General features: G+C 45.5%; 1 protein-coding gene across 7 annotated transcripts in view; it reads left to right on the top strand.

The window, feature by feature from the left end:
• TMEM154 (transmembrane protein 154) overlaps positions 1 to 24,240 on the top strand; it is a 45,919-nt gene that overhangs the window by 5,664 nt on the left and 16,015 nt on the right. For 6 of the 7 annotated variants that reach the window (XM_025438952.3, XM_025438953.3, XM_035698873.2 and 3 more), the window contains exons 2-6: positions 1,296 to 1,349; positions 15,964 to 16,221; positions 16,311 to 16,349; positions 22,101 to 22,128; positions 23,394 to 23,479. In XM_025438952.3, the coding sequence (XP_025294737.3) occupies positions 1,304 to 1,349; positions 15,964 to 16,221; positions 16,311 to 16,349; positions 22,101 to 22,128; positions 23,394 to 23,479 (457 nt within the window). In that variant the 5' untranslated portion in view covers positions 1,296 to 1,303. Of the gene's footprint in view, positions 1 to 1,295; positions 1,350 to 15,149; positions 15,271 to 15,963; positions 16,222 to 16,310; positions 16,350 to 22,100; positions 22,129 to 23,393; positions 23,480 to 24,240 lie in introns of those variants that run through there. The other variant, XM_049094235.1, reaches the window with a different exon arrangement.

Genomic DNA, 24,240 nt, shown 5'->3' with positions numbered 1-24,240 from the left:
GCATCCTCTCCAACATTTGTTGTTTCCTGCCTTGTTAATGTTCCCCATTCTCACTGGGGTGAGGTGGTATCTCACTGTGGTTTTGACTTGTATTTCCCTGATGGCAAGTGATGCGGAGCATGTTCTCATGTGCTTGTTGGCCATTTGTATGTTTTCTTTGGAGAAATGTCTGTTCATGTCTTTTGCCCATTTCATGATTGGATTGTTTGTTTCTTTGCTGTTGAGTTTAATAAGTTCTTTGTAGATCTTGGATACTAGTCCTTTATCTGATACGTCATTTGCAAATATCTTCTCCCATCCTGTAGGTTGTCTTTTAGTTTTGTTGACTGTTTCTTTTGCTGTGCAGAAGCTTCTTATCTTGATGAAGTCCCAATAGTTCATTTTTGCTTTTGTTTCTCTTGCCTTCCCATGGCCTAGTGTTTTAGCTTTGACATTTAGCCTAAGAGATGGACAGGAGCCCCCTGAGAGCATTATATAGCCTCCTATGTCCCTACAGGCCCAAACCTCTGTTCTAGGAAATCCTCATAGGTATATTTGTCTCTGAGTTTAAATTTCTTGTACTATCTTTTGCTTTCCTTCCTTTTTTTTTTTTTAAATAAACATTTTATGTCCTTGGGATTTCCTTGCTTTTTTGAGATTTCTTTATCAATGTAAAAAGTTGCCTCTTACACTTCATTCAGTAGCTCTAGGTATTGTATATTGGGAGAATTTTTCAGGTTACCAACTATACCAGATTACTCGAAAAGGAAATTTTTCTATATAATCAGTCTGGAGAACAATTTGGAAATACTTAGTCAGCTGGATATGTTTATACCCTACAATCCCAATAATTTAATCCTAGGTATATACCCCAGATCAAAAACAAGTGTGCAGCAGAGTCATGGCCAAGAATGTTAATTTTAGCAGTGTTTGTAAAGATGGAAAAAATAGACGCAACTTAAATGAGCAGAAGAAAAATACATGAATTTTAATATACTCCCAAGATGAGATATCATACAACAGGTAAAATTAAGGAACTAGATAGACCCAAATGTATGAAGATGATTCAATCTCAAATGTAGTTGGCCAAGAGAGCCAATTGAAGATTATCCACGGAATGATTACATTTATTTGAAGTTTTTAGAAACATTCCAAATTATGCTAATATTGCTTAGGGATATAGGCATATTTGAAAATTTGCGACTGATACAAGTTAACTTTAGGATACCAGTTACCTTTAGAGAGGGAGGGAGGGGAATGAGACTGGGAGGAGTACAAGGAGGGCTTTAATTTCATCTGTGATGTGTTTCTTTCAGGAGAAAACATGCTGGTCCTGGAATCAACAAATGAAGACCTACTGGCCCAATTTTGTGAGTGTCTTTTTTTTTTTCTGATCTATGAGCTTGGAATGGTTTTTATATATTTCAGTGGTTAAATAAACGCTTGTATAATAGCCTGTGTTTTGCCTTTTGGATCTAAAATATTTATTCTCTGCTCTTTAAGAAAAGGTTTACCAACCCATCTTCTGGCCAATATGGAAAAGTGTAAGATAATTGGTAGATATTCAGTTATCTGCTACGTTACTCTATTCTTTTAGGTAGGTAGACATTCATGATGAAAAATTATGAGAGTGCCTCTGAGTTCTCAAGCTTTCCTCCACATTTCCCTTCTATAATTCCCAATCTCTTTGAAAGACAGTCAAGATGCCTTCATCTCAACCCACTGCGGTCCGGCTACTGTATCAAGCACAGGACTCAAATGACTCCATCCGGGCCACCAGTGCCTTCTAATTGCTAAGCCCAAGGGACCCATTTCTGTCCATATGACATGTTTTCCTCTGCATCGCTTAATATAATTAATCAATTATAGAAACGCTTTTCTTCCTCGGGTCTTTTAGTGCCATTTCCTCCTTGATCTCCTACGACACTGATTGTTCCCTTCCCGTCTTTGATGAGGAGTCTTTCTCTTCCACCTGCTCATTTCACAGTAACATCCATCTGTTATTTCTTATTCCTTACACCATTCCTGGGCCACGGCATCCATGCCGATTCCCAAAAAACCACCTCCCTCCAGGCCCAGCTGCCCAGCTCTAGACCTGTATTCTCACCGCCAGCTCTCCTTGGCCATGCAGGAGGGGGCCTTAAGCTCAGCATGTCCAGGAGGGAGCTCCTCAGCCCCCGCGAGTGTAGGCCCTTGTTAGCTCTCACCTAGTTACTTCATTGACTTCTTGACCCATCTCCCTGCCTTTAGTCTCCTCTCCAACCCAATTTCATGTAACATCCAGAGCACTAGCCCTATAACCAAAAGTAATCATTTCCCCCTGCAGTGGAAATCCCCCTTCAGTGGGATTTTGTTTCCTTGAGGTAGATGGACAAACCCCTTGACATCATTACAAGGCCCCTTGTGAGAAGTCCTGAGGTCCTTTCCTGCTTCACCCTTCCCGCCACATGCCCAATGGTACAACTGCCTGAATGTGCCAAGCTCTGAGGCTTTCTATGTGCTTCGACTATAATGTCTTTCCCTGATACCTTTGCTTGATGAACTCCTGAGATTCAATTTAAAAATCTCCTCCTCTGTGAAAATTTCCTGAATCTTCCACCCCCAGGTAAATGAATGCCTTCCTCTCCCATGTCATGTCCTTGTACACAAACAAATGGCTCCTAGTAAACTCTATTATAGTTTCTGATTTATGTGCCATTGTCCCTACTTGCCAGTGTCTTCCCAGGGAGACATACACCTGGTCTCGTTCACCTGTATATCCCAGGACCTAGAATAGTGCCTGGTACATAATAGGCACACGACTCAATGACTGAAGAATGACATGAAATTTATCCAAGATTTACATGTATTTGTGACAAAATCATAATCATTCAAATAATAAAATGAAACTGTGGTAATACTTGGATAATATGATTTTTTTTAGTTAACGCTGTTTTATCTTATTCCAAAATGTTAACTATCTTGAATCTTTTTATGTATAAATAGTTTATTTCTGTCTTCTGGAACTGAAACAGACAACAGTTATTGCTTCCCTTCCTGTGGAGAATACTATGTAGCCACATCTATGAGTAGTCTTGAGAAAGAATTCTTTTTTTTTTTTTAGGCTTTTCTTTATTTATTCATGAGACACTCAGAGAGAGACAGAGATATAGGCAGAGGGAGAAGCAGGCTCCCTGAGGGGAGCCTGATGTGCACATGATCCCAGGATCCCAGATCACGACCTGGGCCAAAGGCAGACACTCAACCATTGAGCCACCCAGGTGCCCCACTGAGAAAGTTTTCTTATCTATCTTCCTCTCAAACTAGGGATGGAGTTCAGACTCAGAAAATATGCATTGAGCAGCATGACAATTTGCAGAAAGTCCAGGTAGTCACAAACATTTTAGGGAGACTTTTGAAAGGAAGACAAAAGGAATACAAATTCCATAGAAGATAAATTTCAAGCCAGTAAGAGCGGATTTGAAAACTCAAAAAAGAGATAAAATTTCTGTAACGTGAAGTGAATAGAAAAATCTGCCTGGGGGGTGGGAGTGGGGGAGGACAACACAGAAGCCTTTCCTGATTAATTAAAGAAGATGGTTTGAAAGGAGAGTTATCTACTGGAGCAGGGTCCAGTTGGTGGTGGTGTTTTTGGTTTCTTTTTCTTGAACAAAACCATCCAATCTAGTTTGTTTTTGAAATTTGAATTTTTCTTCTATGTGTTTTTGTTGTATATGAATAAAACCACCTTTATTATTTCCTGCCTCCCTACTCCATTGTAGTTTTCAGAAATAGGAGCCCCAGTGGTTACTCGGGTTTCCTGACATGTGTTTTTGTCTTCCAGTGACAAAAATATTAATTTAAAAATTCATGTATTTTTTTAAGCATTATGTTTATTTCTGGTTAAGATGACTAGATTTAGCAGATAAAAATATCCAGTTAAATGTAAGTTTCAAACAAACACTTTTTTTTTTTTTAGTGAAAGTACCTCTCATACAATTCAATGTAAATAGAGGCCACACAAATATTGCATGGGACACATTTATACTAAAAATTATTTGTTGTTTATCTGGTATTCAAATTTAACTGGGCATCCTGGACTTTAGTAACTGTGTGAATACGATTATCTCTTATCAAGCAAAGATCATCCCTATGTTGGTGTATCACTAAGACCACAGGCATATTGGCTATGTAGTCAGTTAACAGATATTAGAAGAAAATTTAGGCTGAGTCCTAGATCAAACATTCAAATAACAAGGAAATAAAATTTTTAAAAATTTTTAAAAATTTTTATTTATTTATGATAGTCACACACACAGAGAGAGAGAGGCAGAGACACAGGCAGAGGGAGAAGCAGGCTCCATGCACCGGGAGCCTGACGTGGGATTCGATCCAGGGTCTCCCGGATCGCGCCCTGGGCCAAAGGCAGGCACCAAACCACTGCACCACCCAGGGATCCCAACAAGGAAATAAATTGTGCTGGAAAAAAAAAAAAAAAAAAACCACGAGATAGACAAAACAAAACCAAAAACACCCCAATGCTTACATAGATTGAAACCAGGAATCCAAGAGTGGATCAACTTTAGAGAATCTACTAATGTAATCCACCACGTTAAAAACTAGATAAGAAAAAAAGTGCAGGATTATATTAATAAGGGCAGAAGGGAGGTTGGCAAGAGGTTGGGACTGCCCAGCACCAGCAGCTCAAGCAGCGACAATTCTCAGTGCTTGAACCCTGTTAGATTGTCCAGGATGGAGGGGGCAGGATTGAGTCTCTTTCAAGGTAAAATAAGATCAGGAGCAAGCAGGGCTTAGGAGACCTAGTAAGGGACTTTGCTGACCCCAGAAAATCCAACCCACAATTTGTTCCCTTCAGACACCACTTCAGAGACCTCAGGAGATTACCTCCTTCCTTGGCCTCCTGTCATAAGAACAGTTCCCCAAAATAAAACAAACTCTTGCTCTCTGCTCCCCCATAGGCTGGTGATGGTAACTTCTGATTATACTCCCTCCCCCTTCCTCCTGCTGCTCACAGTGAAGGTACATTAGCCCCTGGGATACCAGCCCACATCTCTTTCCCCTGCTCTCTGCCCTCTAATTTATCACAAACATACATCTCCACTCATGTTTTGGCTTGTCCCTGTCTTTTCAGGGGCCTTCTCTGGCAGCTCTGAGCCTGTGCTGACCTGAGGGCACACAAGAGCCCACCTTGTCTCCCTTCCCTACTCAGAGTGGGGCTGATAGCGGGCCAGGGAGAGGGCAAGGGCGTGGCCAAGAACTTTTGTTTTCAACTTACCTTCTGAAGTTGAATTTTTGAAACTGGCTATTCAAAAGCGAGATAGAAGTATAATAAAAACGGAAAAGGATTCAGATTAGTAATGACAATAACTATCATTTTAATAAAATCCTTTTTTTCCCCATTTGCGAGCACTCGTGTGTCTATTATCCCACTAATGGTAGAGAGAGTTGTGGTTTTTAAAATCTGATTCATTTACTTGAGAGAGTGTGTGTGTGCAAGTGGGGTGAGGGGCAGAGGGAGAAGCAGACTCCCCGCTGAGCAGGGAGCCCTACGTGGCGCTTGATCCCCAGACATTTAGAACCCTCGGGATCCCTGGGATCCCCAGACCCTGGGATCATGACCTGAGCTGAAGGCAGATGCTTAACTGACTGAGCCTCCTAGGCGCCCAGTAGAGAGAGTTTTTTTTTTTTAATATTTTATTTATTTATTCATGAGAGACAGAGGCAGAGACACAGGCAGAGGGAGCAGCAGGCTCCATGCAGGGAGCCCGACGTGGGACTCGATCCCGGGACTCCAGGATCATGCCCTGGGCCCAGGGCAGGCGCTAAACCGCTGAGCCACCCAGGGATCCCGAGGGTTCTAAATGTCAAAAGTGTATATATATTGCGTCCCATAAAATACACACATTCTTCTCATGCGTCCCATAAAAATACACACATTCTTCTCAAGCCGCCAGGTGCCCGCAGGCCAGAATAGGTCTGCAGTGTGCAAAACGGTAGTCAGATGGTCAGAACCGCAGCTCCCCCAGGTGAGCAACTTTAAATCGAGACGGCCTCAGGGTCTGGGCAAATCTGAATAAACAGGAGTAAACCTTCTTTTTAAAAGGCATTAAAAAAAAAAAAAGACATCAAAATAAAACGTTTAAAACGCAACAGACATCAGAGCGTCGCGGGCCCCCTTGGTGGGCCACGTTTTCATCTGACAGTAAATTGCAATCGCAGGTGTGCTTCCCAAGGCAACGGGGTAGAAATGCGAGCAAGCCTCACAAGCGAATGTCTTACCCCATGACCCGCCTCAAAACAAGCACAAGACACTTTGTCAACCTTCTTTCAACGTGAGGCATTGTCACCTCCAGGCATCGGCTGGCTGCGGAGAAAGGTACAGGGGCACAGGCAGCTCTAGCCCAAGGCCCCTAGAGACTCAGGCCCTGCCCTTGCCCCTCGGGCCTTTGCCCCCCGCCGATGAGCCCACTTCTTCCCACCCCATCCTCTTCAGCTAAGCCAGCCCGGAAAATACACCACACAGTCCAGCCGACATCGTAGACTACGTAGGGCAGCAGAGCTCACGATGGAAACGCCAACCGGGGGACCCAGGGGGGCTCGGCTGCCTTCAGCTCAGGTGTGACCCCAGGGTCCTGGGCTCCCTTCTCCCCGGGGAGCCTGCTTCCCCCTCTTCCCCTGCCTCTCCCTGGGCTTCTGCTCGCTCTTTCCTTCTCTTTCTCTCTGGCAAATAAATAAAATCTTTAAAAAACAACTATCCGTCCAGTTCCCTAATCCTGCCTCCAGAGAATCAGGTCACTTGTGGGAAACTATGGGGAACCCCGGATTCCCCCCTCCCCCACCGCTACCCAAACAAACCAGAAACAGAACCAGAAACATGAAATTTCATCACTCAGGATTCTTAACTCGGCATTAAGCAGTTCCTCTCTTTCTCCAGTGTTTTCTTTACAACTCAGAGAACTGAGGAAACCACCTTAGGTCCCTATTTCTTTGTGACCAAGAATGGACTGTGTGTTTCCTTGGAGGGTGGACAGAGGGAGGAGGACAGGATGTGTATATATATATATATATTTTTTTTTGAGATTGTATTTATTTATTTTTAAAGATTTTATTTTACTTATTCATGAGAGATGAGAGACAGAGACACAGGCAGAGAGAGAAGCAGGCTCCATGCAGGGACCCCGACATGGGACTCGATCCCGGGACTCCAGGATCACACCCTGGGCTGAAGGCAGGCGCTAAACTGCTGAGCCATCCAGGGATCCCCAAGATTGTATTTATTTATTAGAGAGAGAGAGAGCAAGCATGGAGGGGTGGAGGTGGGGGGAGAGAGAGAGAGACAGAGAGCAAGGATGAGCCAGAGGGAGAGGGAGAAGCAGGCTCTTTGCTCAGTGGGAAGCCCGACATGAGAATCGATCCCAGGACCCCAGGATCATGTCCTGGGCCGAAAGCAGACGCTTCACTGTCTGAGCCACCCAGTCCTTCCTCCCCCAGCGATGTTCTTGATAAAAAGGTGAGAGATGCCCTAACATCGTCTCTCAGACAAGCCTGGCCCACTTCTATTTCCTGAACAACGCATACCCAGTGGCTACTGAGCAGCAGACAGGGTTCCAGGTGTTAGGGGTAGATACAGAGCCAAACGGTGGAGGCATCGGGTGACAAACAGGTACCTGAATGAAATGCTCTCAGAACCAAGCAAACCAGAGAAAGGGCGGGACACTTCAGAAGCCCATGCGTGGTCCATGCAGGTCGGTGTCCCAACCCCAAGGAGCCCGTGTCCATTTACTTGGTGTTGGCATCTCCCTGCATCAAACACAATTATACTCCCACAGACAGGCTGGGGCCTCATGAGTCTGCTAAGTCAGTGGTTCCCATTTTCCCCAGGCCCATCACAGCCAGATTTCACAGATGCTGAACAACTGCTCTTCAAAAGATACCAGAACCGAAGAGATAGACCATTTATCTGACGGATGCATACACCTGTTAATTTTGCTTTCAGAGGCTTCTTTCTGTGTAGGGTTCTCCAATCATCTTTAAAGCTAGTCAGGACTATCTTCATGAATAGCAACAAATTAAAATAAAGCCAACTGAATTACAGTCTAACTCAGTAACTCTCGGGACGCCTGGGTGGCTCAGTAGTTGAGTATATGCCTTTGGCTCAGGGTGTGATCTGGGGGTCCTGGGATTGAGTCCCACGTCGGGTTCCCTGCATGGAGCCTGCTTCTCCCTCTGCCTGTGTCTCTGCCTCTGTCTCTTTGTCTCTCATGAATAAATAAAATTCTTAAACAAAACAAAACAAACAAAACAAAAAGTTTAACTCAGTAACTCTCAACCCAGCATACTTACTTACTAAGCTCACTGGGGGAGCTTTTAAAACATATTGTTGCCCACGTGCAGCCACAGATACCCTCACATAACTGCTTTGGGTGGAGCTTAAAACCCACTAGGTGATGTGGGTGCACAGTAAGTGTTGAGAACAAGAGGTGTTATTAATAATTAAACACAACTAAATGAGGTTGTTTGTGCAACTTAAACCAATGGCTGTCAAAGTATGGCCTCCAGAGCAGCAGCAGCAGCAGCAGCAGCCTTTTTTTTTTTTTTTTTTTTTTTTTTTTTAGAAATGAAGATTCTTAAAAAAAAAAAAAAAAAGAAAGAAAGAAACAAATGAAGATTCTTGGAGCACCTGGCTGGCTCAGTCAGTAGAGCGTGTGGTTCTTGATTTTGGGGTTGTGGGTTTCAGCCCCATGTTGAGTGGAGAGAATACTTAAAAATAAAATTTATTTTTAAAAGCCTTAGGGACACCTGGGTGGCTCAGTGGTTGAGCGTCTGCCTTTGGCTCGGGGTGTGATCCCGGGGTCCTGGGATTGCGTCCCACATCAGGCTCTCCTTGGGGAGCCTGCTTCTCCCTCTGCCTATGTCTCTGCCTCTCTCTGTGTGTCTCTCATGAATAAATAAATAAAATATATTTTTTAAAAAGCCTTACAATTCTTGGCCTCATCCCAGACTTACTAAAGCAGTAACTCTGGGAGCAGGGGCCAGCACTCTGTTTGGGAAGCCCTCCAGGTGACTCCGATGCTAAAGTCTGAGGACCCGTGGTGTAACGCTCCCAGCTGTTCTATCAGCAGTGACCTTTGCTGGAGAAGAGGGTTTTACACTCCAGCACACCCTCTCATAGTCAGACTTCCCCTGGACGACATGCCTGTCACAGTTCTCTCTCAGCCTCGCCTGGCCAGTCTCCCAGGGGCTCCAGGCTTCAGTGATGATTTTTAAGCGGTTGCATTCTGGTGATCGAGTTGGCAGCTGCCGGGCAAGCCTTTGGCATCCAACTCCCTGACCTCTGATTCTTCTCCAGTTCACCAAGGAGAAGCAGTGAGAACAGGAGGGCAGAGTGCTGGGGTGGCCCAGGGCAAGACAGGAAGTGGGTAGGGTGGGGGCCTCGGATTCACCCTGAGAACTGCAAAAAATACTGAGGCCTCCGTTCACTGCAGATATTATGAGGTGAAGCTTTAGGCCTCAGGTGTACGAGAAGGTGCCCAGGTGATTCCTCTGTGCGGCCAAGGCCGAGAACCACCGGAGAGCTTCTTGGCTTGGTTTTGTCTCACCCTTCGAACACTGGCTGGCTCTCTGCCGTGTGCGGACGTGCAGGGGGATGGGACGTAGGCAGACTTTGGTGCCTTGAATATCTTGAGATCCATATCCTCCAGGTACTCCTCAGAGCAGGGCTGAGTTTGAAGGCCTGACACCAGACTTGCGTCTTCTTTCGTTTCATTATCTGAATTATAAAATTGTTTAAAAAATCAGAAAATAAGCGGAAATAAAATAGTTGACACAATTTGTGCCCGGAGTCGACGTAACAGGTGAAAGAACGGGTCCTCCGACTGAGGCCCGACACACCTGATGCGATCCTGAGCTTAGTGCCCTTCTCTCAGCCTTGCTCCCTTTTACGTTATAACAGCAGCGTGGCGTTCTTGCAGTTGGAGGTGATCCTTGTTGTTCTCTTTTTAACTTAAAAAACTGGAGCTTGCTTGCCTCTTTGTCCCATTCTCGAAAAAGAAGTTGGCTGGTTTGCTTTACCGGGAAGCAGAGTCATTTCCACTTAGTGACGGGCTTTGGAGCAGTGATGGGGCCACGTGTCCGCTCACCTGCTGGGGCTGCCAGGCTCACCTCAAGCATTGCCCCCAGTTTTCCACAGATGAGGATGTGCCCCCCAGAGTCCCTGCCACACGTGTGGAATGTGCATCCCAGATGTGTTTGCATGGCTGTCGTCAATAATCATTTGTAAGTGACTCCGGGACTGTGCAGTTGATTATTTGGCAATTTGAGGACTTGAGGGTTAAAAGCCAAGTGAAGTAGTGCAGCTTGGGGTCATCCTTCACGCGACCCCTCCCATTATCTGTTGGTAAGGCAGAGGGAGAGGGATGGTGGGAGCGAGAATGCGGCGGGAGGGGGCTGGCCTGCGCTGGGGCCACTTGGGAGGGAGACCGAGCTTTTGCCAGAGCAGCCACCTGCAGCCCTTGCTGCCGTGGTTCCTCGGGCAGGTCACTGCGGGCTCCAGGGCCACGCACCCGGTGGCCCTCACACGGCCTGTCTGCTTACCACGTGTTGTCCCTGCTCTTTCTTCTTTTCTGTACTTTTGCTGGCCAATGCGGCTCCCTTTTCGCTCTTCTGCTTGATCCTCTTGGTTTCTGCAGCTTTTTCAGTTTTACCGACCCCCCCCCCCCCCGGGGCCATACATCTTTTACCCTGAAATATGTCCAAATTTGGGCAAGAAGACACAACAAGAAAAATGAAGACATTATACAGGCAGTTAGTCCCCTGGGAGCAGCAGAGACCCTGGTGAGCCTAGGGGTGGGGGAGGGGGGCACAAAGAGGTGGCGAGTCTCCCAACGCCTGGCATGAGTGGGTGCTCCACAGGCCACCCGGCAGCTCAGGCTCGCCACTCCCTTTGCTCTTCATACGAACACGGTGGGGTGGGCAGGACAAGGGCCTCCTTCTCTGGCCTCTAGGAAAGAGAGGGGTGAACCCCTGGGGGGCTTTCTTGGGCCCTGCTGGTGGGAGCCCCCATCCTGCCCTCCACGATGCCGTGGAGATACCCGCAAATTCCATGAGCCGCACAGGACGTGCCCTGCACATTCTGTTCCACACACGGCTCCAGGCCCACTCCCTGAGAGAGAGTTCTGGGTTCTCCCATAGTAATGCTGACCCAAGAAGGGTCTGTAGGATGTCGCTTTTACCCAAGAGTCCAAGATGGTTCCTGTGGGAAATTGCCATTGGCTCTTATGGGCATGAGCGAGTGTTGCTTGGAAAGGCTGGGGTCGGGCACCATGATGGCTCAGTGGTTGAGCGTCTGCCTTCGGCTCAGGTCATGGCCCCGGGGTCCTGGGGTCCTGGGATCAAGTCCTGCGTCAGGCCCCCCGCAGGGAGCCTGCTTTTCCCTCTGCCTCTGCCTCTCGCTCTCTGTCTCTTAAGAGTAAATAATAAAATCTTAAAAAAAAAAAAAAAAGAAAGAAATGGCTAGTATCTAAAGATGTGTCTGAGCTTGAGTGGTTTCAGGGGGCCCTGTGTCCATTGGGGTAAGAGTTGTTGTTGCCCCCAGGCCACAGGAGGAACCTCCCCAGTGCTCTGGGGAAAAGTCCCTTGAGTTGCCCTCTGCACCCCCCCTGTCTGCTCTTGTGACCCCCTGGCTCCCCTGCGGGGCCCACCTTGGGTTCATCCACCTCTGGTTTCCTTACCTGACTCTTACTCTGTCCCCATGCTTGGTTACTGATTCGATTCAATGGCCCACCCTGGTTTTCCAGCTTTCCTTTTGGTGATGTGTAATGCTCCTGGCACAAATTCTTGGGGCTGATCCCCACAATTTGTCAACTTCCCCCCTTCCCGTCCAGCACCCCCTACACACCCAGCACTTTCCTGACTTCGTTTCTGCCGGTTCTCGTTGTGTGAGGCCTGGACTGGAGCGATCTTGGACAAGTCGTGAGGACAGACCACCCAGAGAAGTTTGGTGCTGTCCCCTCTCCTCCTGCACCCAACACCCTCACTCCTGCTCTCCCACACTCGAGACGAAATACAGACAGGACGTGCACGTGTGCCAGCTGAAGGACGCGCAGGGGTGCTTATTGTAGCATCGTTCAATGCACAAGAAACAACCTAAATCTCTATCAATAGGAAGAGGTTATGATACATCCTGGTAATAGGGGAAAAAACAACTCTCTGTGTATAGATATAAAGTAATCTTGAAGACCAATTTTGAAGTGCAAAAAGCAAGAGACAGAACGTATATAAATTTTGTTATCTTTTGTGTTAAAAAAAAGCAAACAGGAAACGATATTTATATATGCATGGAGTTTTTCTGGAAGGCAACAGAAACAGTGGCTGCCTCTGGGGAGGGAACGTGAGTGACTGGAGGAAGTGGTGATAGTGACATTTCCTTTCTGAGAGCTTAGTACCACGTGTCTAGTGCCAACTCAAAAATTCTAATTAGAAGCAAGATGAGCACCCGAATGTGTGGAAATGTGGAAATAGATGGGGTGCTGGGGATCACCGCTTAGTTGTGCAGATTAGGACATTAAGCCACAAGGGTAAATAATTTGTTCAAATTCCCAGAACGACGAAGCGACAGGAGCTGTGACTAGAACCTTTACTGTTATTTGGCATTTATGCTCTAGGAAGCACAGCTTCCAGACCCTATGTAGCAGAACTTAGAAATGACAGGCCTGTACCCCAGGCCAAGACGTTCGAGAATCAGCTTCCTCATCTGTAAAATGTGTACAGTACAGTTGTTGTGAAGATGAAATTAAGTAGTGCCTGTGTCCTAGTTCCTAGCACATACCAAGCATCTGATAAATGCCAGTTACTGTTATTTATTATTTTTGGCTACGATAATGTTGGTTGGGGCAGAGAGGACTGGGAGGAAGGTTATCAGAGAAGTATCTGGAGATGAAGGTGTGTAGGGTGAAAAGAAAAATAAAACAGAGAAGGAAAGAGAGAGAGAGAGGCCACCCCCTTGGCTCTTATTTATGTAGATAGTCACTGGAGATTCTGAGGGAGTCAATGATGCAAAACGTATGTTAGGATGTATGTGAGAGGGATATTGGGGAGAGAAATCCCAGCCCATTTTACTGCAGATTGTCACTAAAGGCCACCTGTGATCAGCACTGCTCCTTATGCTAAAAATAAAAGTATAACCCAGGACCATCTGGTGTGCTTTCTTTCCGTTTCTCTTTTGTTCCTGATTACCCAAATGCCCTTGTTATTCCTGCCACCTTATTCCTTTTTCTATTTTCTCTCCTGGGGCCCTGGGTCAAGTGTTGATTCAAAGCCTCTCTTGGAGGGGCACCTGGTTGAGCATCCAACTCCTGGTTTTGGCTCAGGTCGTGATCGCAGGGTTGTGGGATCGAGCTCTGCTCTGGGCTCTGTGCTCAGGGCATGTCTGGTTGTGATTCTCTCTCCCCTTCTCTCTGCTCCTTCTCCCACGAGCTCTCTCTCTCAAATAAATAAATTAAAAACATAAAATAAATAAATCTTAAAAAAGAAAAGCCTTCCTTGGAGAGGTGCTGAACACACCCTGCTGTTCTGGGCAGCTTTGCTTACAGCACATGTGGGCTGAGTCGCTTAGCAGGAGCCCTACAAAGCCAAGGTTTCTGGGACTCAACCCCCGTCCTTCCCCTTTGTGCCAGGAAGCCACCTCCTTATAGGCAGAGGGGCAAGGACATGGGGTTCCATCTCTTGTTCACCCCGTGATGACTAGTAACCATTCTATTCCTGTCTTATTAGGAAGATACCATGTGAGTGAGGTTTAAAGCTCAGGTTCAGTGACTAGCCTTCGTGGGTTCAAATCCTCCTCCATGATTGCTCTGTGACCACAGGCCAGTTGTGTAACCCCTTTCCCCAGTTTCCATCTGGAAAAATGGTGAAGACAAAATGAGATAATCTGGGTAAAAGGCAGAGCACAAGACTTGGCTTAGTAAATTCTCTATAAAGGTTAGCCTGATACAGTGGCAGCAGCCTCAGCTCTGCACAGCCTCAGCTGTAGTAGAAATAAGCAAAAGAAATAAAAGGCAAGTCTGGGTATTTGAAGAAGGTCCATAAGCACTGACCTCAGGGAAAGGGGTCAGGATCACCAAGTGCACCTGAACCTGTGCCACTCCCCTGCCACCACCACCCCCATATATGTCCAGTTGTCACTGGCTGGATTATCAGTGAAGAATACTATTTGATCCCAGTAGTTCTGCAAGAAGGGTGATGCTAAGGAGGAGATTTCTCTAGTGGACAAATATCTTTTCCTGGTTCAGGGTGATATATGATGCATCGAAGCCTTTGACGTATGTGTCATTATTATTAATTTATTACCTTATTTCAAAGACATAAATATAAAATAAAGCCACTTAACCCAGACAGAGGTCAATAAATAGTAGATATTTTTTTAAAAAATCCTGCTTTTGGCAAAAACAGATGAAGAACACCAGTTCGTTAGACTCTGCAGTTTGTAATTGATTCTGGTGGTTTGGGGTGGCATTTACCAATGGGATTATCAAATGGATTCCCTGGTCTTGGAGGAAATGGAAATGTTCATATGTATAACCAAAAAAAAAAATTAGACAGTGATCAAACAAGCATTTTTATAAATTAAATCAGAGGAATCCATTGTCCTTTGGTCATGCAGGTTGATAAGGTGGGGAATTGGCTCTGCAGGGGCCAGTCTGTCATTGTGTGCAGGGTAGCCTAACCTCTGCTTGAAGCAGCTGACTTTTCTGTTTACATAGCAACTCACACTTTAGAGAGAACTTTCACATAAGTTATTTGATAAGTCTTCTGTGGCCTAAACTCATAGGCCCTTTGCCTCGGTGGGCCCCCTTTGAACCACAGGCAATGTTGTACCCCGGTAGGACAGTAACCCCCCGCTTACTAACTGTGCTCACTACCTAGCCCAGACAAGGAAAGATTTCTCAGGTAATCATCAGGCTAATGGTCCTTCCCTGCCCTGTGATGGTTTTCCAACACAATCTGACATTCAAACAGAATGAACTCGCTTAGGCTTCTATATAGGGAAAGTTCTAAAGATGCTTTTTTCTTAAAAACATTTAAATATTGGTGCAGTTTCCTTAGTCTCTAAGAGAATCTCCTTCTTGAGAATTTTGCCTCACAAATGAGATCTGCACTGTGTTTTTATTTAGAATCCAGGAGGATTTCTGTCAGATTTTCTCAGAGAGACTCAGTTCTCCGCAGAATGTGCGACCTGACACTGAGACCCCAGATCAGTCACCCCAGTTTCCAAGAAAGAATTCTTGGAAATAGGTAAACTTTTATTAAAAATTAGGACAGTGTGGGACACCTGGGTGGCTCAGTTAGTTAAGCTTCCGACTCTTGGACTCTTAGTTTCAGCTCAGGTCGTGATTGTAGGGTTGTGGGATCGAGCTTACTGTCAGGCTCTGCACTCAGCCAGAGTCTGCTCCAGATTCTCTCCCTCTCCTTCTGCCCCTCTCCCTCTGCTCCTGCCCTTGCTCACACGAGCATACGTGCGCTCTCTCTAAAGCAAGTAAATAAATAAATAAAATTCTAGAAAAATTCAGGACAGTGTGCCTTCCCTTCTACCCAAGTGTTATGTGGCAAGTAGTTAACTGTTAGTAAATATGGATTTAGATTTATCCAGAAATGTTATTGAAATAGCCTGATACCCTATAAGAGATGTTCTGGAATATCACCCTTGACATAGTAAAGCTTCTCAATGCCAGATACATTTATCTGGTCAAGACTAAACTGCCTGCATTTGTGGAAGTTTATCTCTAGGCTCTGATTCCATGTTCAATATACTCTCAGCTTGAGCTCTATTTACGTTAAATCAATACTCTGTCACACAGAACGAGAAGACCAAATGCAGTGGATCAAGTTTACCACTTGATGCATGTAGGATATATTTAAAAATCATTGAAAACATAACATAGTAGCTTTGTCTCCATGGCAATCTCAATTTTGTGTGTGTCCCTACAGATTTATCTGAGGAACCAGAACAGTCAGCGGATATGCCCTTGGAAGTGTATGGAAGAGAAGATTTTAATACTAATGCTACGTTTCCCACGGTGACCACAGAAACATTACCTGCAAATACAAGTTTTATCGACTTTGACGATGATGCAGATCAGTTAGAATTTATATTAATGGTGTTGATCCCACTGATTTTATTTGCCCTCCTATTTTTATCAGTGATAATCCTTGTAACACGCTATAGGAGAAAAAGAGCCAAACAAGGTAACCATTTCGTATGTTCCCATTTCCAGACAATTGCTTCGTGTGTTAATGAACAGTCAGTTAACAAAATACTTCTTGCTTCTACACAGAGCCGTATAGCCCAGGATCTCAGAGTGCCTTACAGACATGTGAGTATGATCCTGACGCCTGTCTGGAGTTGGGGATGGGGAAGGAAAGAACCAAGGGTTTTTTAAGTTGAGCAACAAAGACTACATAATGTAGTAAGTGATGAATATTCCCTTATATTTCAAAAAGAGAATAGCTTCAGCCTCAATTGAGATTTAAAACACACAGCTGCTGTCTCTGTACCTTATCCAGACGAGGGCCCTGTCTAATACCAGCCAAGAGGTCCATGCAACATTCCATAAGGTGTAGGAAACCAGGAAGATGGCAAAGCGGTGGGTCAGATTGGGGCTGGGGATGAGACCTGGGCTCGTCTCCACCAGAAGAGCATTCTTCTGTGTATATTTCTGTCAAAGATACGGTTTTCTCCTCCATGCCACATCCCAATTTGATTGTGCAAAGGCTGGAGTAAAGCATTGTTCTTATTCTGATTAAAGCCATGATAACTTTTGTATGAAATTCCCAATTGGCTGCAGATTACCATCAACAATCTGAAACCAATCCAATAGGGAGTTCCCTAGCTCAGAGATACCCCCGCGAGTATTCAGTTCCAAATCTAGAAGCAATGAACACTGGGTGTCAGGGTGCTTCTAAGTCCACAGTAGACGTGAGTATTTTTGGCTTGTTCTGCTAAAAGTGACTCCAATTAGATTTTTTAAAAATATATTTTATTTATTTATTTGAGAGAGAGAGAGAGTGAGTGCACATGAACCAGGGGTAGATGCAGAGAGAGAAGCAGGTTCCCCACTGAGCAGGGAGCTCGTGGGACTTGATCCCAGGACCATGAGATCATGACCTGAGCCAAGGGCAGATGCTCAACCAACTGAGCCACTCAGGTGTCCCTCCAATTATATTTTTATAAGTTGAAGCCTTTGGTTATTCCAAAAAATCACTCGAGGGCTGAGACCATCTCTAGTAAGCTACGTATTGATACGTGCATACAAAACTCACTCAACATCCCTCCCACTCACTACTAAGGACCCCCTGGCTTCGAGATCATGCCCTTGGCCTGCAGGCCCGGCTCACTATCCTTGCACCAGGAGAGCCTTTAAGTTCTCAGCAGGAGCTATCAATGATCATTTTCCATTAGGCCAGCAGGTATGGTAAGTAGGAGCTAGGGAAGAAGCACTAATGTGCATTACCTTTCTTGGCAGGAACCAATATAATAGATTCCAAGGGAGTACAAAATGCACATGCCTCTCCACTGCTTGAAATTTCAGGGTCACATGGGCGCTCCTTTGTAAGCTAAAGAAAAACATAAAGCAAACAGGGCTATCTGTACCCCTATTTTTTTAACCTCAGGGAAAGTAAGAATTTCCTGCTTAAGCCATAACCTGAGCCAGTTTTACCTAATGATGTCACCGGACTTGGGGGGGAGGATGGGGGTGCCCATTCAAATGTGTGTGCTTTTAAACTCTAAATCCAGGAAAGGATTTTTCACTGACCTTCATTGTGAGAATCTCAAAGTTCAAAAGCCATTCATAATCAAGAACTGGCCTCATTCTCAGATGGCTCGTGCATCCTACACTGGAGCCACACTCGAAGTATTTGCTGTTCCCAGAGCCAGGCTTACACATTCATGATGCTTTCAGGCCTGGTTGACACTATTCTTCTGTTTGGGGTTTCCTTCTTGTCTGCTTGGCAAACTGCCACCCTGTTCCTCAATGCCCAGTTCTGAAGTTTTTATGAAGCCTTGAGTAATCACTCCCCGGGCAAAATTAATCACCGCCTCTTGCTTTTACAGATGATGTTGACACTTACCTGCACTGTATTTATGTATTTATGTTGGGATAAATTGGTGACTTTTCTTTCTTTTTTTTTTTTTTTTTTTTGGTCTCTCTTACTACATTATGTTCTCTCTATGGTCCAAGAGAACCAAGAGCTTGTCTTATTTATCTCGTTTAACAGTGTGGTGTGGAGGTTAGAGTACAGGTTCTGGAACCACACTGCCTGGTTGACTTTTTCCCAGCTATGAATTCTCAGACTCCGTTTCTTTATTCTGTGAAATGGGTAAATCCAACACTTGGCTTACAGAGCTGTTGTAACAATTAAGTAGATTCATCTAAGTACGCCACTGAGGAAAAAGAGTAGCTGACATATTGTTAGCTGCTGCTTCTTATTATTACTGACCCTTGGCCTAACGTCGTGTCTAGCCCTACACATATATTAGCTGCTCAGTAAATGCCGTTGAATGAATGAGTTAATCAAACAGTGTTAGAACTTTTTTTTTAAGAACACCTCCCTATTCTCAGAGGAAAAAACAAATTTGCAACTCATTCTTAACACAAATTTGCACATTCTCTTTGGTTTGAATATGCCTCACTTTGAGAGAACACAACACAGAAATCTTAAAATTTCAAAACAATTCCTTATCGCAAGTTTGGAGAGAGAGAGCTTTATCTGAATATTTTCTTTAAGATATACACAGCTGGTTAATTGCTTAACACACAGATATCTCTTCAGACTAAATGCTGAAAAGTTAACAACTACTGTCTGCTAAAGTCCACCCGTTTATATTTTACATTATAACACAAGTCAGTAAAAGGAGAGGAACACCTGGGTGGCTCAGTCTGTTAAGCATCTGACTCTTGATTTCGGCTCAGATCATGATCTCAGGGTTGTGAGATGGAGCCCCAGGGCCAGGCTCCATGCTCAGCAGGGAGTCTGCTTAGGATTCTCTCTCTCCTTCTCCCTCTGCCTCTACCTCCACCTTGCCCACTCACTCTCTAAAAAAAAAAAACAAAAACCAAACAAACAAAAACAAATAAATAAATCTTCAAAAATAAATAAAAGGAGAACATTACAATTAACAAAATTTGATTTAAATATTCTTTCCAGGAAAAAATAAAACTGTCACACTGGGTCAGACCAGCAATTTTCTTGGAAAGACTCCAAAACAATGTTTTGTGGGAGGGCATGGATGATGTCCGCCCAGAGAGTTAGAATTAGACATATTGGTTCCCTCCACATGAGCAGAGCCTGGTGTGCTCTTCTGCCCCAGGAGGTGAGCCTGTACCTTTGATGACTAGGGAGGGCCTGGCCCACACATTCAGAAAGAACCCTTCTTCCGACTGGCAATCATGTTTTTCCTTTGGGCCTGTTTCAAGTCCAGGAAAAAGGGAGGTGCTGGGCAGTAATGCCAAGTTCCATCGCCCCTCTTCCTAGGCCTCCAGGCGGTAGAGCATTTGCGGTTGTTATTATTTACCATTTATTAAGGGTCTTGGTGTGCCCAGTCCTTCTGAGAGAGCTGCAGGGAGAAGAGCTGGCAATAAGCCATTGCTCTAAATAGGCTGTGGCTACATGACACCTGGCTCAGCTCAGGACATCTCCAGAAAGAGACTCTCTCTCTCTTGCTCAGTGTTCCGCCTGGAAAGAGAGAAGCGAGCCCATCCCCTGCGGGGCTCCTGCTCCCATTGCCTGCCCAGCAAGCGCCCCACCGCCCCACCGCCCCACCGCCCCACCGGAGGGGCACAGGGGAGAGTAGCTGACGGTGGGGGCGGCGGCAGGCTCAGGGGGTGTAACTGGGAACTGCAGGCAGAGGACGAAGTGGGTCGAATAGTAGGAAATGGAGGGACTGTGGGAGGGGAGGTGGAATCAAGCGCAGGTGGGGGGCTGCGGAGGCTACATTTGCCCTCTGGTTGCAGAGGGAGTAGATGGCTTTTAATAAAGAGATCCAGGCCAGGTGGAGTGGAGAGGGCAGGGCCTGATTGCTGGGGACGCGTAATTGGTCTCCCTCCTGGTTTAATGCTCTGCTCTAGTGAGCTCTCCCAGATGTTTTCCTGTTGCCATGGTGGCTGGGGCAGGGCTAATGGTCTCGGAGCGGGGGAGACAGGCCACAGAAGGCTTTTTGCTCTGTTTTTTTTTTTTTTTTTTTTTTTTTTTTTTTTTTTTTTTGCTCTGTTTGAATACTGATTACAGGAGCTTCGCATTTGGTGCATCTGGAGCACTTTTGTAATGGGTTTTTAAACTTTTCCATCATCTGCATGCAGGGTTAGGTTTTGCTCACCACAAAGCCTGCAGGCACTCAAATAATACAGATAAATCCATACCCTCGTCAGTGGGGCTGTGGGGCCACTTGTTCTCTGAGAAATTAGAGTGTGTGTGTGTGTGTGTGTGTGTGTGTGTGTGTGTGTGTGTGTTGGGAGGAGGTTACTAAGCAGGAAAAGAGGGGAAGGGAAAGGCAAAACAGGGGGATCTTTAGGGGTCACATCTAGGGGAGGTTCAATTGTGCAGGGACTTTATTTATAGTAAAATCCCTTAAGGAAATAGCATATCAATTTTAGATTAAAAGTATTAATATAGAAATATAAGATGAACGTACACCCGTTTCCCCAGTCCAAGTGTCTGAGGATCAGGTGCCTGCAGGGAGCTTCAGGTTCCTACCAGGGGCAGAAAGACATAGCCCAGAGCCCTTGGAAGGTGAGTGGTGATGGCACAAGGCTTCCCTCTGTGCCCAGCTGTCCTGGATCAGCGATGCCGTGAGAGCTTGCCAACCCACAGGAAATTACGGCGGCTCTCGGCTGCCAGGAGCTCAGTTCCAGGTGCCTGCTGGTTCTGTTTCCTCGATGGGGACCTGCATTTCTGCAGGCCCGGCGAAAAGAGACCTCTGATTGCCAAGGATCAGGAACATCTGGCTCTTCGGCCGACCTCTATGAAGTGGTTCGCTTCTCAATGCCTCTCCCGTCACAAGAGGTGCCGTGGGCCTATGCTATGCACTCACTTGACATCGCTGCCTCATTTCTCTGGAGGCAAAACAAAACAGAGCTTGAGCTGGGGCACTGGGCTCTTGACTCCTGCCACACATTCATCTGAAGTCTGATGGGCATTTGACAAACAGTTAGCTGGTTCTCACCTCAACTGCAGCAACAAACAGCGGGTTTGCTCAAAGCTTCACTTTTATGATATGACTAAGTCCAAAACATTGGGCATGAATTTAACCCGTGTTGGACCATCCAGATCAAGACCTGCTCATTTATTCAATACATGTTTACTGGATGTTTGCCAGGTACTGTGACAGCTAGACGGGAGGTGAGGGGACATCAGGACGGACAGGACAGGCATGATCTCTGTCCTTTTGGAACTATGTTTTAGTGGGCGGGACAGACAAAATTAAGCAGGTGGATTGACCAATGGCAAATTGTGCCAAGGGCTGTAAAGGAGTAAGCAAGGTGCTGAGCTGGGAAACAACTGGAAGGGTGAGCCCTGCTTCAGCAAGAGGGTGCTCCTTGAGTATAAACTGAGACCAGAAGGGCATGAGAGCAGAGTTCCAAGGAGAGACCTTGATGGAATACACCACAGCCTGTCCCGGGACAAAGAGACAGTCACAGTGTTGGGCTTGTTGGGTCACAAGGAGATACAACAGTGATATTTTGAACTGGGACGTTTTGGGGTAGGGGACCAAGGAACAGTCCTTCTTGTCTGACTCTTCCTTGCTTTCTCTCACCATGAAGGTTTTCTCCTTCATATGGATTAAAAATAAATAAATAAAAAGGAATAAACATGTGATTTGAGGTAATAAACACTCTCAGAGGGCCATCATATCTTGAAAAAAACAAACAAGCAGATTCCATATGGATTAGGACCTCATTTCAATACGGCACATGTTTGACTCAGAGGCTAATTGTTGCTCCCTTAAAAATGCTATTGACTTAAAGTCCCCTCTTGTCTCTGTGGAGATTTCAGCTGTTGGTGAAATAAAAAGTTGTTATAAGACAATGAAAGCTAACATAACTTTTATATATTTTTTTTCTCTTTAGATGAACTGGGAAGTGAAAACATCAAAGTGTAAGTCTCCGCTGCCTCCAACCCAGCTCAGTGTAGACAAGGGTATCAGAGAGAAGGGCAGAGTAGAGAGCCACCTGCTTTTTTAAGAATCGTTGTTCTGATACCCTTGGGGGGCCTCTTGCTTCCTGGGCCCCAGGAGAGGGCCCTTAGCAGGCTGCAGGGGGAGGGGGGGTGCACTCTAGTCCCCCAACCTCCATTCAGTAGAGGGTCTGGGTGTTGAACAGGGTCCTCTTCCAAAAACCATCTTGTCTGACTGCTATCAGTTCCAGATGCATTGTAGTTAAATATTCCGACCCTGGGTGTATTTGACAGACATCGGTTTGTTTATTCTGATTAAAAATGTTATCACCAGGAAAGCTAATGTTCACTGGTATTAAAGCAGGAGAGCCTTGGTAGAAGCATAAAGTTCATGCAGCAGAGCCACATTAGGGTGGGAGAGAGAAGAGGAATGGAGGGGGAGAGGAAGGAAAGAAGGAGAGAGATTGAGAGAGAGAGAGAGAGAGAGAGAGAGAGAGAGAGACTGGAAAAGAGGGAAAGAGAAAACAAGATTCCACCAGAAGAGTGCTCTGGGGCAATGTCACCACCTCCTCCCCCACTCTCTCCCCAGCAACTTTGCCTGTTTAGACACTTTGCTCACTTCCTCTGCACAGGGTCACGCCCATGCTGTGGTTCAGAGTGGGTGGTCCTCCACCCCAGCCCCATTTACATTAACCAGGGGCTTCTTTCCCATGACCGTGTGCTCTGAGCCCCAGTAAGGGAAGGCAGTGGGTTTCTGAAAGCAATGGTTCCATGTCTCCACCATGGAAAAGCCTGGGAGTTGACAGGAGAGGTGATCAAAGTAGCCTGTTCTCAGTGGCCACTTGACCTGGGGCACAGGTCAGAAACCTCAAGAAAAGGGAAGTGAAATTAAGCAAGGCCCCAATGCTATACAGGGCAGCTCCCCTGAGGATGGTCGTGGTGGAAGCCTGGCAGCTCAACTTTGTACCTTCTGGGGAGCAGAGTCTCCTGGGCTCCCTTTCAGCCTGAGAGCTAGACTGTGTGGCCTCCGTCTTTGGATCAGTGATGGATGAAGGCCTATCTGAGTTCTAGCCTTTCCTTCTTTGAGAATTTGGGACATGCGAATGGGGCAAACCCCCAGTCTGCCCTGGAGTGTCACATGAGAAACCAGGTTCATCTTTCTCCCATTCAACAGCCCAGGCTCTTCCCAAATGAACTGGGCACACCAGTGGATTTTTGTTTCAACACTGTTTTTGCTCTTCCTCTAGGCCCATTTTTGAGGAAGACACACCCTCTGTTATGGAAATCGAAATGGAAGAGCTTGACAAATGGATGAACAGCATGAATAGAAATGGTACAGTAACTTAGAGTCGCTTTTTCTGTCTTCTGTCGTATGAGAAGGTGCAAGAGTTTTAGAAACACCCAGTGAATGCTGGAGTGGATGGCGTGAGCCCAATCCACATGAGATCTGCGCATGTAGATAATAAACCTGGGTCAGACCATCCTTAAAGACTCGGTTTGATTAGGGCACCACTTAGTGCCATTTGTTTTTATTTTTGTACAAGCTTTTGACGTGGCCTCTTTGAAGAAGCAAATGGTCTTTTTTCAAACAAGGAACTCTCTAGGTCCAAATTATCTGGAAGAAATTAGCATCTGGCATTACCTTATATGCTGTAGTATTTAGAGATCTACAATTTTAATCTGTATGTGGTTATAAAACTTCACCACATGTAGTTTACATAGTTCAGTGCTGTCCAGTGCAATAGACACTAGCTATATTTAAATTTATTTAAATTAAAATTTTAAAAATGAAATAAAGTAAAAAATTTTGTTCTTCAGTCACTCTGGCCACATTTTGAGTGCTCAGCAGACTATATTAAACAGTGCAAATCTAGAACATTTCTGTTGCTATAGGAAGTTCTATTAGATAACACTAATATATGTAGTATAATAAAAATTCTCATGAACTTATTTTCCATTTGATATCTGGCAGTAGTTCTGTATGTTCCCTGCTTTTTTAAGTCAGTATTTGAATTTAAAAATGATGGCAACTTGGGGCACCTGGGTGGCTCGGTTGGTTAAGCATCTGCCTTCGGCTCAGGTCAAGATCCTGGG

The sequence above is a fragment of the Canis lupus genome, chromosome 15 (assembly GCF_003254725.2).
Source record: "Canis lupus dingo isolate Sandy chromosome 15, ASM325472v2, whole genome shotgun sequence".
Taxonomy (NCBI): Eukaryota; Metazoa; Chordata; class Mammalia; order Carnivora; family Canidae; genus Canis; species Canis lupus.
This window is presented reverse-complemented; position numbering and strand designations above follow the sequence as displayed.